At 40.6% G+C, this 16,025-nt stretch overlaps 1 protein-coding gene across 1 annotated transcript in view; it reads right to left on the bottom strand.

The window, feature by feature from the left end:
• PCSK2 (proprotein convertase subtilisin/kexin type 2) overlaps positions 1 to 16,025 on the bottom strand; it is a 113,446-nt gene that overhangs the window by 83,124 nt on the left and 14,297 nt on the right. Inside the window, exon 2 of the mRNA XM_069787527.1 lies at positions 8,697 to 8,801. Coding sequence (XP_069643628.1) covers positions 8,697 to 8,801 — 105 coding nt within the window. The remainder of the gene's footprint in view (positions 1 to 8,696; positions 8,802 to 16,025) is intronic.

The raw sequence follows: 16,025 nt of genomic DNA on the forward strand, positions 1-16,025 counted from the left end.
TGGAAATTGCACAGACAAATAACAAAGGCAAGGCCTGCTCCATAAAACAGAGACTCTATTCATCAGGCAGGAAACAAGAGGGAGACAGGAAAAAGCAGAGGGAAACTGCGGAGCGATATTGCAGTCAAGAGAACAGACATCAACAATAAAGCAGAAACTTAACTAATGCCAGTTCAGCAATTTACAGGTAGCAGGGTGCAGGCTGAATGTGGTCAGCTATCTCAACAGGTTTTTGTAAAATTACTGAACTTCCACATGGTTACAAGTATTTTTGAGGTATAAAGCTCATTTTATTGGCTTACCCCACCTTACCCCAAGTATCACGTTCAGCGATATGAGAATTATATAATACGTGACTGGAAGCAACTTCAAGAGGTCATCTGAACCATCCCAGGGGCTCGCGGAGGAATCAGCCACACCTGAGTCAGTTATGATCACTGTCTATCCTGGTCTTAAAACCACTAACCATGTGGACTCCACAGCCCCTGGTGGCACCAGGACTGCAGTGTGTCAGTACTTTTATTTTTGGAAAATTCTATGTGAATCTGCACAGCATTGTCTTCACTTATCAGTCTATTACTTTCCAGTACATTAATGTATATTTTTTTCTAATATAAATAGTTTTAGCTTACTCTGTAATTTTAGTTATACGCTATTTCCATAAAAGACACATGTATGTTTAAGTTTGATGTCATTTTGATAGTCTGTTATTTTATTATGTGCAGCTAATGGTGCTCTTTCATATAATACAGCTATATAAGATTTCTAACATTCTTTAACACTGCTGTTGATGGATTGGGTTTGTTGGGTTTTTTTTCTCTCTGAAGCCATCTTTCTAGTTACAAATAGAAATAATAGATGAATTCAGCTTACTTTTTACATCCTGCTGGATATAACTGCATTTGCTCCAGTAGCAAATTGTTTGAAATATTTAATATTCCATACTCAGTAGCGTTGTGATATTTTACATTAGAACTGTAATGTACATCACAAATACAATATACATGCACAGTCCACATACAAGCCAGAAATGCCACACTTAATACCAGGAATTCAAACTTAGAAACTGGGAAGTTCTTCAGCATATGCTTAACATATTCTGCAGTGAAGGGGACTACTGTGTCAACCTAAGTGACAGCTTAACTATCTTAATGACTCCAGGCCTCATTATTTTTTATATCAGAGAGTTCTTTTTATTCTTATTATAGAAACTGACTTATGCAATAATTGTGATATCTCAATTAAGGAGCAGCTAAGCGCTTTACTGTTGGGAGTCACTGTTGCTCAAGTATGCAAAACGTAGGTGGACAGGGCTTTCTGTGAGCAGTTAATCTCCATCAACCCTTACTGAGCAGGTATAGAGTCTACAAAGGCCAGAGACAATAAGAAATAGGAGTCTCCCTCAGATTCATTTTTCAAAAAGCAATCACAGGGAATTTAGCAATCATTATTTGCAGTGACAATAGCCATGCTATGTGTATAGTAGAGTCATGAACCAAACTTGCTACTTCACTGAATTTCCAACTCCTTTCCTTTGACATTATCACAAACACAATGTCATACCGCCTTACTTCTGTCAGCAGTGCAAGAGGGCAAAGTAGTGGGAAAACTTTTTTCCTCATTTACCAGACACCTAAATCTCCTCTTTGCAGCCCTGTTGATACCTTGTTTGGAGCTACAAAGATCATACAACACAAGTAGTGTATTTCCTACAATTACTTATCTTTGTCCTACTAGCTGTATGATCCATTCTCCTTCCACATCTGAAGTGCAGGCTGAACTCACCCTTCCCATGAACTGACTGCATCTGACTTTTTTACATCTGACACTGTGCTGTAATCTGCTTCTTCTTCCTTTTCATCTTCTCAGATAACCCCAGTCATGAACCTGTACATTTAAATAAGCATCCACCAATATCTGCAGTCTAAATATCATAAAAGCAAAATGCTTCATTTAAGTGTTAAATTATCTCAGTAATAAGACATACACCAGATCAATTATCAGATGATCTAATACACACAGCTGACTAGAGTTTCCTCAAGAAAATCAATTTTTTTCTTATAGTGCTTGCCAACTGGCTTCATTATGAATTAGAAATACAAAATCTTTGAAAAGGGCCCTGAGCTGTATGGGAAAGCAAAACAAATATAGTTCAAGATGGTATCAACTGAAAAAGTTATTAACACAAGAACAGGTCTCCCTCTGTGATCCAGAACAGACTCTTGGAACCCCTTCCTCAAATACACTGGATAAAACATAAGACAACTTACACCACGAACAGGTAAACCAGGGATCCATTCACAGAAGACGCTGCCTGTTTTCTGCACAATATGCTTCATTTTGTCAGGATGATTGACGACAAAAACATTCACCAAGCAAGAACTGAAGACAAGCTGGCAATGCAGCTTCAACCAACAGTGTGTAGGTTTGAGGGTGGCTGGCTTTTCTTTTCAGTATTGGAAAGAAGACATTTCCTCTAATGAGTTTTCCTTGGCTGTTAAATATTTATTACAGGTACTTAAGCTGAGCTTTTATTACTTTATGTTCCATTTCCTTCCAAAAGGATAACACCAATGCTCATGTAATGCTGCCCTATAGTCCCATAAAATTGATGGCAGCTCCAAACTTTTTGTGGGCGTAATCCTACCAGCATGCCAGCCCCATGACAGCATATATTAGGGCAAAACTCTAAATAAGCTTCACTGGGAAGTGTGTCACCCCTACCACGTGCAGCATGAATTTACATAAAACAGTTAAAAACATGAAGGGCTTTTTATCCTGCCATTTTCTCCTGTCTCTCTATCCTAACCCACACATCCATACCTCCCTGTATGGCAGAGAACTGGCCAGGTGACCCTTTAAGATTTGAGACTGGGTAGCAAGTCTTAGGCACTACATTCACTTTATACAACGTTTATTCCCACAGAAGTTTAAAGTTTCGTATAGATCTGGGGTCACTACTGTGGTGAACTGCATGGAAATTAATCCCTCTACCTGCAAAGAGAGTTGACAACAGGATTACAACAGTGCGCAGGTCAAGTGCTGGCCCTTTCCTACGGGATGGACTTTGGTATTGCCACCCCTTCGCTTTTGGGAGTGAGCCAGCTTTCTTCTGAGAGGGAAGAAACATCTTGGGATACCTTCCAAGCTTTGATCAGAAACTTATCAGGGAACAAAAGTCACCAGCACTGGTCAGGAAGCTGAGAAATCAAGATGTGGGGCATGGAGCAGGAGTAAAGATGCCAAATATAGCCATTTTAATTTTAAAAAAAAAACAAAACAAAACCACCTGTAAATTGCTCCTATTGCTACATTCCAGGGACAGAATTGCCTGTCTCCAGTACCAGAAGGCTGGAGGAACAGGTTACGCCTCCACAACAATTACAGAGATCTGACCAAATCTGCAAGGAAAGCTACAATGGCTCCTACTCCCTACATCCCCAGGTCACTGCACTCGACTCGCTGGAAAACTGGGTACTCCTGATCTTATCAGGAAGATTTTCATTTTTGCAAAGGGGAAGATCTGAACTTGCATCTAAGGGAGTGAGGCAAAAGACTCCAACTTTAACCCATCTCAAGCCTGTCATTAATGCTGCCAGAAAGGGCATTGCAAGTTGACTTACATTGCACTGCCATTGCTAAGGGCTACTGCTTGTTAAGCAGCAGTGGTTTTCCCAAGCTACTGGCCCTCCTTGCCCCTGTTAAAGGTGACCACGGATGAAATACCTGGCTCCAGCAGCACTTGGCAACCCCCTGCCTGTCATCACAGGGCACTTCTGCCTTCACAGGTTGCAACAGTCCAACCACAAGCCAGTCATGTTAAGGGGGCATGGGAGAGATCTGAGGCAAGGAAGGATATGGAAGATTTTGATTTATTTAATAAAAAGCTTTCATCCTCTCCATTTACAGCCCCCTTTTCTTCCCTCGTCCCATGACACAAGCAGTTTGGAAGTACTGTTAACCATGGGCACCTAGAGACTACGCCTTGAAGAAGCTGCGCATCTGACCTCCCCAGACTCCTGTACCAGTACAGGTATCAACCAAGTCTCCCTCTCCAGTCCCTTTCTGCAACATAACAATTGCCATCACTGGGATGTTTATCTCCAAAGAAGTCATCATCTAAGTGCCAAACTCACTTATTCTCAGTGGAAGATTCTCATTTCACCTTCCCCCGACGTATGTATATATTTATTCCCCCAACACCAACAGAGATGCACTTGCATATAGATATCAGTAATGGGACTCAGCTCTTCTCTGTATATTAAAGCCTCTTTCTTGAGTGGGATTAACCTTGGCAGGTGTCTGACAGGAGAGACTGTGTGGGAGGAAAATGGTTTTATCTAAAACTTGAAAGAAAGCAAAATAATCTTTGAGAGAATAAACTGTGTTTCAACTCTTGCTCTTCAGTGGAAGACTATTTACTAACAGAAAATACCCCAAACCAGCAAAAATACAAAAGTATTGCTCTGAAACGTAACTTAACGACCACGCATTTTTTCTTTCCTTTACTTATTTGTCCACTTTTCAAAACATTTTTATTAATAAAACAGCTGAGTCTCTCCACAGAAGGCCAGAATCTAAGTCAGTTTTGAAAATCAAAATGAAGCAAATCCCATGGTTTTCTTTTAGGTACGTTGGAGCAGGAAAGGCCTCCGCTTCCCATCCTGCCTCTAATGTACTTCCAGAGACAGGAAACCCAACAAACAAAACAGTATGAAGTATCTCTGTATTTCTGATTTACTTTGCCAGAGCACTCACGTTGATACCATATACCACTGTTCCTCATAATTAAAACCGAAGTTTGCTCTTAGAGAAGCTGTATTTCCCCTTGCTTGCAGGGAAGTCTCCCTTGGAAAAGGTCACCTTGCTCTAAAGTTGCACTCAGGAGGCAGCATGCTTTAATGTCAATGTGGACACCTTGTTTCCAGTCTCTCCAATCTACCCCTGTGCTTCTCCACGTCCTCCTAAGCTCATGGGCTGGCTCCATGACCAAATCACTCAACGTTTTTTCTGACTCTGGGCTCTTGTTCCAGCCTGTCCCACTTATTCTCTCCACACCTTCATGATGATGTCCGGTCCCACCCTACTCTGGCCCTCATTGGCTTTATGTTGGTCCGTCAGGGCCCTTGCCCCTGCTGTCACCCCACAGTTTCCTCCTCCCAGCTGCGTGCACCCAGGGATCATGGCAAGCACTGCCTCCCTGCCTGCAGCTCCAGGGCAAAGTGAAGTTTCCCAAGGCAAACAAGCCTAATAGCTGACCTTTTGGTCTGAGAAATTTCAGCTAAAGCAATTAACAGATAAAGGCAGACAAAAATGCAATTTTGCATGGAGGATGCTAGATATCTTGCTGCTATGTCTTATCTCATTAAAAATTCCAGCTTTAAGATGTAAAAATGTTTCTCCCACCCCCACCCCCACAATCTATTTGGCACCAAAGGTACATACTGTAAAATAACAAAATACAAGTGCCCCTGGAAATCATGGAAATTTGCAACTGACGCAAAAGAGTTGTTTCTCAGCAAACCTCTTCTGGAAGGTTCTCTATAACTCAGAGAATGTAATTTAAATAACTAAACAGTCTCCATTTGAAGCAGTTCAGTTCACTGTGGCATTTACCATCCTGACAGTGAGGATCCCTGGGAGGACTGTAGTGACAGCAAAAGCCACGGTGCTTCATGCACCTGCACTTTTTTCTTGAATAGTTCAATAGCACAACACACTATATGACACTATTACATATGCCTTCACCTGCTGCCAGCACTGCTGCAGGCTTCAGCCACACTAATGTATTAAATAATGTCAAATCCATTGTATCTGAGGTTGTTCTTCAGAACAAAGATTCAGTTCTTGCTGGATCTCTAGGAAGGCATCTTAATAATGCTCCATTCCCACCCCCTTGACAGTGATGATGTTTATCACAGAACCACTGTATAAGTTTAGCATATCTCCAAATTATTTTAGTAAAAACACTGAGTGAATTTTACAGAACAAAGCTTTTTCGAGCATGTTAAAAGACATGCAAAGCATGAAAATGATGCAGTAACCTGTTTGCATAGTGCTCTGCTATCTATCTCCCCAGACTCTTGAAAAACTGACATGGCTCCTCAAGGGATTTACTTGATTAAAGAACATTAATTAATTGAGTGAACATCTGTGCTGTTTTTCAACTAATAATTAAAATTAGCTAGGAATTGTAATCTCCTTAAAAGTGAAACGTATACAGAATAACTGCAGCCCACTTTCTCACAACATTTGGGTAGGGCTAAGCAACTACAGCATTTACCATAATGGTTCCCAAGAGATTTGTAAGGCCCTGTGGTGGAAGTTTGCTTCCTGGCTAGCCTGACAACAGTAACATTTTAGTCTTGGCTTCATGCATTAACGTATTAACCATGACAGTGCTGACATTTGTTGCTAAGTTAAATTGAATGTAAATGGTCTAGAAAGCTGCCATTAAATTTAGAAATTATTTTTGGAGTTGAAATTAAGTACTGTCAACATAACTCATGTTTCCACTTATACGCAAATATGACAGGAATTTTAATGACTTCTCCAAACTCCATGTATAAAAGAAAGAAGGGAAAAAAGAGTAATGATTTTAATTGCTCTCAAACTGTATTACAAAAAGCAACCGACATACATGGTATCTATCATAAGAGCTCAAGGACTACCCAACAGGACAGAGTAAGTAGGAGGTCTAGATGAGAAAATATCATGTTACATGTGGAAATGAAATGTTGCTTCCACCCCTCTTCCATCCCCCAGTGTAACCCATGAGGTCAGGATACACCCAGGATCATCCTTTTCCTCACATGGGAGATATTCTTAGTTATTTAAACACAGGACTTTACTCCCTGAGATCAGAGGGAGCCAAGGAGAGCTGAGCCATTGGTATGCAGCACCAGGAAGAAGTGGAGATTAACAGCAAAAACGAGATTTTATTGCAAGTGACAGAAGCCAACTAAGACTCTAGAGACCACAAATATCAGATGACTGCAAAACAGAACATCTCCAAACTAGAAGGTATATTCATTTAAGCTGTTCCTGATAGCGCTGCAGACACCTAGTCTAGAGGTAGCCAATGCAAGAGCCAGTCTGGAATTAGCACATGAGTGCTCAGCCATGTAATACGAGGCTCCAGTGAGAGTTGACAGATTCATACACATATCACAGATATTTGTAAAATTTTCAGAGGCTCACAGAAATATTTATTTCCAGTAGAGTCACCTGCACAATGACTGTACTCAGTCACTAGTTTGCAACGTACTCGCTTAGTTGCATGCTTTTTCTGAAATGGCTTTGGACAAGATTGGGTGGTTCAGGGAAATGAAAGACACCTCTCTCAGGACATTTGCTTAGTACTCACTAATTGTAGATGGTTTCTCAGTGGTTTACTTTCTGATCCCTGCTTGGTAAACAAAACGAGGGAAGCCTGATAATTTCCTATTCAAGGCAGGTTGAATGGGTCTCTTCCTCATAGCCCCTCACCTGTACCTGGTACCAGCTTTAGAGAAGGGGGCCAGGAAGAGGTACATTACAGCACTAGAAGACCAGCAGCAGCCCCAGGGAACCTGCAAGCATTCACATCTCAGCATCTCAGGATGAAGTGATGGGGCAGTTAGCACCTGGAACCTGTGTGGTTCACTCACATGGCTCCCAGCCGCAGGAGCTACCAACCATATGCATCCCAGTTGGACCTGGGCCCAGAATCACTTCAAATTTCTGCAGAAGTAGGAAAATTAAGCTGGGAATTCAGACCTTGCTTGTTCTGGTGTCACAACAACAATTATGATCTTATTTAACCTATTTTTCTTTTCTTCCTACTCAATTTTTCCATTTTCATAGGTATTTCAATACCATATAATATATGGCAATAAAATTCTGTCTGGAACAAAATTGTTCCCCCCTCTTTTTTGCTCACAGTGCAGAGAGTTTAAATCCTACTGAAGGATTAAAAAATAATCTATTTGCTGTCATTATATCATTCCTCAGGCTTATCTACTTTCTTTGGGCAGTAAATACACTTTTTGTGCTACCTGGCCCCACTCCAGCCCACTATTATACTGGTGTAAAAACTCTGAAGAAAAGAAAAAAGAATTTGCTAGTGCCACCTCGTAGCCTTCTGCAAAAGGGGCCTTTCCCTCCTCTCTGAGGGGTTTATGATTCTGAAAACTGAGAACACCATTTGCAGACCATGAGCAAGAGCCTCTAAAAGAAATACTGAAGTTTGACAGCATACACTCTTTTAGCATCTGGTGTGTACACTACTCCCTGAGAAAAAGTTGCAGCGTGACTGCAGAAAAAATGCCACCATTCACACCACGAGGTATTCTGGGCTGGATGACCTATGGACTAGCAGGATGCATGGAGGACGATTATGAGATGCACCCTGGATGGCCCCTCCCCACAGTACAGCAACAAGAGTGCACTGAGATGTCCTGGAGATTATGGCATCACTGAGTCTTACTAGAGAGAGTATACATCTCAGAGAATGTAAGAGTATTTGTAGCAGTGAAATAAAAATACAAGATGAGGCTGTTTGGGAGGTGTGTGCATACAGCAGTCACCAAGCTTGAAACTAGCATGGGAGCAGAAAACGTAGCCATAACTACATATTTGATCATCACCCCAATCTCATAAAAAATAGCGTGTGTCACAAAGAAAATGGTAGGTACACATAATGATGAAACACTTACCCTGGAATCCTTTTCCAAGTGAAGCTTGTGTTGAAGACTACGTCTTCTCCTGGCCTTGGCAATGCCATTGTGATAAAAGAAGTATCCAGTATCTAAAAAAGGGAGCTGGGGAAGAGAGAGAAAGAAAAAAACATCATGGAGCTACTGGCTGCTAATAAGGATGACATGGAAAATTTTCACCTGTGAAGTGACTCAGGAATCCACAACACAACTTGTTAAGAGCTACGCCAAAGGGCCCAAATCACTCTTGAGAATGTCACTTCTAAGTTACTTTTGAAAAGTGTGCCCAGCAGCATTAAAGTTATTTGCTACGGGTTTACAATGCATAACATCACTTGTATACACTTGGTACTATTTTCACCTTATGTTTAAGGTGAACAGTGCCAATATTTCTGAAGGGCTTCCCAAACCACATCAGGACTATTTCCTACTTCCTGAAAAAGCCATAATAAAAGAACAAAATGAACTGCAAATTATCTGAAACTACCACAAACCATCCCATCCTTCAGCAATAAGGTGTTAACACAAGTGCTTTTCTGAGCCATTATAACGCACCTGAGCTGATGCAATAAGCAGTAAGGCAGAAAGCAGAGTGATTTCCACGCTCCAAAAAATATATTTGGCATTTCTTCTGAACACCAGCAAATGGAACATACGAAGAATATTAAGAAAACAGTCAGCTCACAGTGTCCAGGTGGGAACAGTCTTGTACAGCTTTACTAAGACATTTAGGCAGCAAGAGAACACCTCCTGAAGGCTTTCCAGCCCCACCCAAGACAGGTGCGGAAACATGTGTCTGTTATTAAATGCATCTCTCTCTGCAGGATTGCCAAAGAGTGACTAGAAGGCTAGTAGACATTTAGCTTTGAGAAGGCTAGAAGACATGGTGTTAGGAGAACAGCATCCCATGTCCAGCAGTCAATTAGCAAGTTCCATTTGCATCTCAAATTCTACAGCTTTTTCCCCATTCCAACTTAACAGGGAGATTCTGGTTGAAAGTTTAAAGCCAAGCAAGTAACTGCATATTTTTAAACTAAGCTTCTCTTTGTAAAAGTTGAAAAAAAATGGGCTGTTGTTGGGAAGTTATACGTTAATGCTGTGAACATTTCAACTTAAGGTTAGACTACCCTGCATGTAAAGTAACTACTTAAAAGAGATATTCCAGAACAGCCGTGACAGTGCCATTCCTCTCCTTTTTATTATCCATACTACATGATAACGTAAACCTCTTAGCAGGAGCTCAAAGTTCTTTACTGAAAAACTGAGACGGACATCTAGACAGAATATTCATTGTGAAAACCTGGGCTGAATAAGGGTAGCAGCATCTTGCTGCCGTAAAACAGATTCTTTTCCTGTATACAGGTATATACAGTTCACAAATATAATTTTTCTTCTATGAAATTATCTCCTGTTTCATTAAATCTATCACTATATCTGGTGGAGTTCTACAAATATATTTTGGCATACATGTGGAACAGTGTGGAAATGGAAGATTCACAGTGAACTCTGAAAGTTTCAAATTTGGTCACATTCCAAAAACGAGTATGTAGAAAAAAAAATAAAACCTCATAAAGTCCTTTTTTATGTAATTGAAACATTTAATATCAATGAAATCAAGGCATTTCATTTTCATTTTTTAAATTCCATTGTGTATGATATATAATGAATAAATGCAAAGTAACTTAAAAAAAAAGCATTCTGTTCTGATAAAGAGACCTCTTCTTAAGTGTATATAAAAGGTTACGGAGATTTCATCAAAATCATTATGGTTCCTTGGAGCTGATTTGCAGGGCTGACTGGAGAGCTTTTCTGGGCAAATAATCAGAATGTTTTGCATCAGCTCCATACCCATGTGAAGAATACAACAGCTCAGGCAGAAGGAGAAATAAGGCTATGAAAGCTCATGACAGCGGCCACAGGAGTCTTCTATGCTTCATATTCATCCTCAGAGCTGCAGCTCTTGAGGCTCAAATTCTGTCTGGGTTTAGGTCATTTTCTAAACAGCAGATTTATGCTTAAAAAAAGCCTATACCTGACATCTTTACCAACTAGGTAATCGGGTATTTCCACAATCCAGAGTTTGGCAATAGATCTGACTGTCCAAGAAACAGCCCTTCCCCCATGTCAGATACATTACTCTATGCCTCAAAAATATGCAGGGAAAAAAAAAAATCTAAATAGTCATATCAGTTACAGCTTGAAATCCATCTCGCCATGTTAACCATTACCATCCATCGCAAGCTGTGGTCCAATTACCCCTCTAATTCTCTCAGTGAAATCAGGCTGTTTTCCTTCTTTTTATGTCAGTATCAAGCATTCAAATCCATTCCAGTCAAATATTTATCTTGATGTTCTTCCATTAAGGAAGATTCTCAGCAATTTTGAAGTTATCTGGAAATATGTAACATGTATTCACTGTTCATTTTCTGTGTAGGGTTAGTTTCTAGTGCCACTTAGAATGAAGCAATATATTATATAGTGAACTTTTAAAGCCTGACCATAAGCAAAAGCCATTACAGTTAGTACAACAATGATCAGATTTATGGACAAAATAATTAATAAGTTTGACTGAGACTATTCCACTCCTTCCACAGATATCCCAGTAATCTTTGAGGAGCTCGGATATTTTACAGTTCGTATGGTTTCCACACTTGTTCAATGAAACTCGGCAGGGGGACAGAGAGGAAGGCAGCTAAGTGAGGCAATACATCAAATATGACATCGTCAAACATCATGGATTGTGAATAATTAATAGCAGAAACCAAGCAATTTACAGGAAGATTCTAAACTCTTCAGTAAATCCTTAAAATTAATGAATGCACAGACAGGAGAAGTCAGACGCCAGCAAAGGGCCTAAAATGTTGCACGCTTTGATGAGGATTTTGCATTGAGATCTATGAATACCACAAGCAACCACTGAAGTGCTCTGGTTTTGATGAACTCCTGCTACTGAGTCAGTAACTCCTCTGCAGCAACCAAACGGCAGGACACAGGTAGCTCCCAGCAGGGTTTACATTCCTGCTATTAGCTTCTCCAGGAGGTCTACTGATTTGGAGCTAGAGAAAAACAGCAAATAGCAAAATGAACAGTGCATGTAATGAAGTGAAATGAAAACAGAAGGGCTCTTGTACTGCTCTGTAATATTCTCGTTGTAAAGCTGGAATCGTATTTGAGTAAAATTCCTATTTCAGCAGCAGCAGGCTCTGCATGTAACACGGAGAAATAATTCCCTCAACCTGGTGGCTCAGGTTCTTCCTGCAAGATCGAAGCAAAGCTTCCTGCAAGATCGAGAAAAATTAGCAATTATGTAACAAAACTAATTACTGAAAAGCACTTGAATATTCAAGTGAGGAGGATTATTTAGAGTTAGGAAAGGGTCTACTATTGCCTTGATGTATAAATATGGTCCAATACAAAGTAGGACTCTGAGAATCTCAGGAATTACAGGCACTTTGTTACTTGCAATATTTGTATATTTGTATAAAATTACTGGGGAAAAATACATACAAGCAAAACCAGAATCACAAATACAACACAGCAAGTAGAGCAACACCTTATATATCCACCTGCCTCCTCCTTTTCTTCAGATTTGCAACCTCCTTGTGGTTATTAACAATACTAAAGGTGAAATCCTGTTTAACTTCCTTCCTGAAAAGGATGTGGACCAGAAAATAACTTTTAAAAATTCAGTGTCCAGCTGAATGGAGGAAAGGAAATGGAAGAAGCTTCTCTAGAAATCAAAATAGCTAGGATGTATTGTTCGGTATGGAAGGAAGCAGGAAACGCTTTATATCATGCACACTTTTAGCACCAGTACCTCTGAGCTATCTTGGCTGTTCTCAGACTACTGCTCCACCACAGAAGTGCAGGTATAATCATTATTGAAATAAAAATAAGTGAGTTAAATTCAAGGTTCCCAGCCTTTCTGCACTCTCCTCCTCACAGCTGACAATCTTTCCCCAGAAAGAAAAGAGAGCAAGAAATTTACTCTGTTCTGCCCTGGATGCCACTCCCAGGAAGAAGGGCTGTAAGCAGGCAGCTGTAATTCTCCCCTGCCATGCATTGCTTCTCTGTGGTCACTCCCCAGTATTGAAAGGGAGAAAGAGGAAAAAAAGACAGTCCACTGCTGAGCCCTCAACTACTGATCTGCTCCAAGAAGGAAAAATCAGGTATAAGGTAGCCTGTTCCTCACAGGCACCTGATCTAGGATAGGGCAGTACACATGGCTCCCTCAGAGCTGATGGGTCCCATCCCATTTTGTCTACTTGACAGAGAAAATCAAACCGTCCTTTTTTGGTCTTGCCTTGGACAATATCCATGGTGGCACCAGATGTAGTTTTGCCTGTCTGAAAGCAAAGGTGTCCTGGTTTTGGCTAGGATAGAGTTAATTTTCTTTCTAGTAGCTGGTATAGTGCTGTGTCTTGGATTCAGTATGAGAAGGATGTTGATAACACACCGATGTTTTCAGCTGTTGCTAAGTAGTGTTTAGACTAAGTCAAAGACTTTTCAGCTTCTCGTTCCCAGCCAGCAAGAAGGCTGGAGAGGCATGAGAAGCTGGAAGGGGACACAGCCAGAGCAGCTGACCCAAACTGGCCAAAGGGGTATTCCATATCATATGACATCATGTCCAGTACATAAACTGGGGGGAGTTGGCCGGGGGGGGATCGCTGCTCAGGAACTAACTGGGCATCTGTTGGCAAGTGGTGAGCAATTGCATTGTGCATCCCTTGTTTTGTATATTCCAATCCTTTTGTTATTATTGTCATTTTATTATTGTTGTTATTATCATTATTAGTTTCTTCCTTTCTGTTCTTATCTCAACCCATGAGTTTTACCTTTTTTCCTTCTGATTCTCTCCCCCATCCCACTGGGTGGGGGGGAGCGAATGAGTCATTGCATGGTGCTTAGTTGCTGGCTGGGGTTAAACCATGACAAAAGGACATCAGTATCAGGTGCAAAATGGTGCAGGGTTTAAAGAAAAGAAGCCACAGAAAGCCTACATTCAGACAGTGTTCCTCATTCTAAAACAGCAGCACTGGGGCCACCTTGGGCAGAGCTAACATTGAAAACAACCGTAAAAGCATCAGCATCGTGACAAGAAAAGCCTATCTGTAGCAAAGGTATTACAAAGCAGCAAAAAATGCTAAAACATAAATTTTTGAACAGTTGAATAAAGCTGCCAGTGGCATCAGTACTTTACCTGCCTCTTAGTGAGAGGTCCAGCATTCACAGCCTGTCACTAGTTTTAAGAGGTGACAAATGCAACACAAAAATAAAGAGGAACCTTGGTTCCCAGGCTTAGGTTTTACTGACTCATCTTCAACATTAAATTTTACTGAGTCGCTTCAGGGGTCTATCTACATACATCTCACAAGCAAATTATGGTGTCCATAGAAAGCTTAAGAACAGATTGGATTGCCCCATCCTATTTTAACAGGACTGATCTCTGCCCAGTCTTCCCATGCCACCTTTCATGCTGTATCATGTAATGCAGCATCCCTACAGTACACTGCTAGCTTTTGTGCATAATTTCCATTGATTTCTCCCCAATACTGTAATATTCTAAAACCAACTTACTTGAATCTATTGTTAACGTTTTTTTCACGAGTTACAGTTGAGACAACAGTCCATAACAACTTTCTTTTGAGCAAAATCATTTAAAAATACAAGCAAAAGATGATTTATAAAAAGTTATGCCAGGGTCGTCGTCTTTGATTGTCACAAAAATCAGCATAAATGGATCCATCAGTGAACGAGATTCACAGAAAGCCCTCATCCAGCCAGGCTGACAAAGACCCTCCTCAGGGCTCCTTGTTAGTATGAATACATGGCCAGCCATGCGACGGTGCAAACACTGGTGCTAAAGAAACCCTTTGTCTGCTCCAAGGAAAAAAACAATACCCATCCCCCAAATTAAGAAAAGGATTTTATTTTTTTTTAAAGTATAACACAAAACACCTCTCCCCCACAGAGCCCAAGCACAGCTCCTGATTTTAAAAGGGGCCATAAATCTGCACAGGTGAGCTCTTTCATCCCATTACTGCTCAGTAATTACACCAACGGAAAATATGACCTAAAGCTGGCACAAGCAAATGTATTTGGAGCCTTCATGGGCCCCACAGGCCTCACTCCTTCAGTTGCCATTATAGCTGAAGCACAACAAAGTGCCTCCCAGCAGAAATTAGAAACCTTTTAGAAACCTTTTCATCCCAGTTTCACCAAATGCACTGAGGATGCTTATAAATATTCAATATGAATTTTTAAACTCTCTTTCTCTCATTTTCCCTCACCCCAATTAGCATTAGAAATCATTTTACTTTTAAATACAGAGATGGGAGCCAAGTCTGCAGTCAAAGGCACTCACTCACTATAGCGACAAGGGCCATGTAAGAGTAGAGCCAGCTAGAAACACAGGCAGCCCCAAGCATTGAAATAACACAGAACAAAGCACAAACAAGAAAGGATTAATTCAAACGTTGGTGGAGAAATGTGAAATAGCACAGAGAACTAAAGCTGTGCCAGAGCTTACCCAACATGAAATCCAGTCCACTGTGTCCCCACAGCCCCAAGCAAGGATTTCACGCTTTCTCATTAGCGTGCTACAATTACTCTGAAGACTCAGCGTAAGGATCCACACAAGCTCCAAACAGCCCTGAAGACTGGCACAGCCAGGTCCAGGTCTCAGTGTTATGAGTCAGTCTTCCTGGCTTGTTTCTCATTGCACCTGTGTCTTATTTAGCTGCCTCCACCAAAGCCTAATCTGCTTATCTTGGCAAATCTGGCAGGTGGAGGTGTTAGCCATAGCTTTAACACTCCCAAAATATAAATCTCATATTAAAACATCATCAGAACATGATTATTGTGAAATCAACTGATTAACACACAGTATATTTCTCCTACAAAATAATTCAGAAATGCCTGACTTAGATACTTACATATGTTTTCAGCTCTGTTTCATATACATATCCCACCACCTCATAAGGGAATCAGCAACAGGTGGTGGTAATAAGAAAGGATTGTGACTACTTGATTGAGAGATCCAGAAGTCAATGGAAATATCGTAATACACATGGTAACAAGGCTATCTGTTATTGTTATGTAGGGTATTGGTTATCCTGTAAGAACATGGCAACCTTTCTTAAAAAGTTCTATTAAGTCTTTCTCAAGCTAGCAGAAGTAGTTTCCAATGTTTTCTGAAAGGTTCCCTCACCTCCACAGTGATGTGTCTTTTCCCCTAGAAACAGTGTAAAGTCAAATGTGATTTCCAAAGACTTTGCAGAATATATACCTTTGGATTTTATTTTATCCAAAAGGATAAAACAAAGCCTT

Source organism: Haliaeetus albicilla, chromosome 7 (assembly GCF_947461875.1).
Source record: "Haliaeetus albicilla chromosome 7, bHalAlb1.1, whole genome shotgun sequence".
Classification (NCBI taxonomy): Eukaryota; Metazoa; Chordata; class Aves; order Accipitriformes; family Accipitridae; genus Haliaeetus; species Haliaeetus albicilla.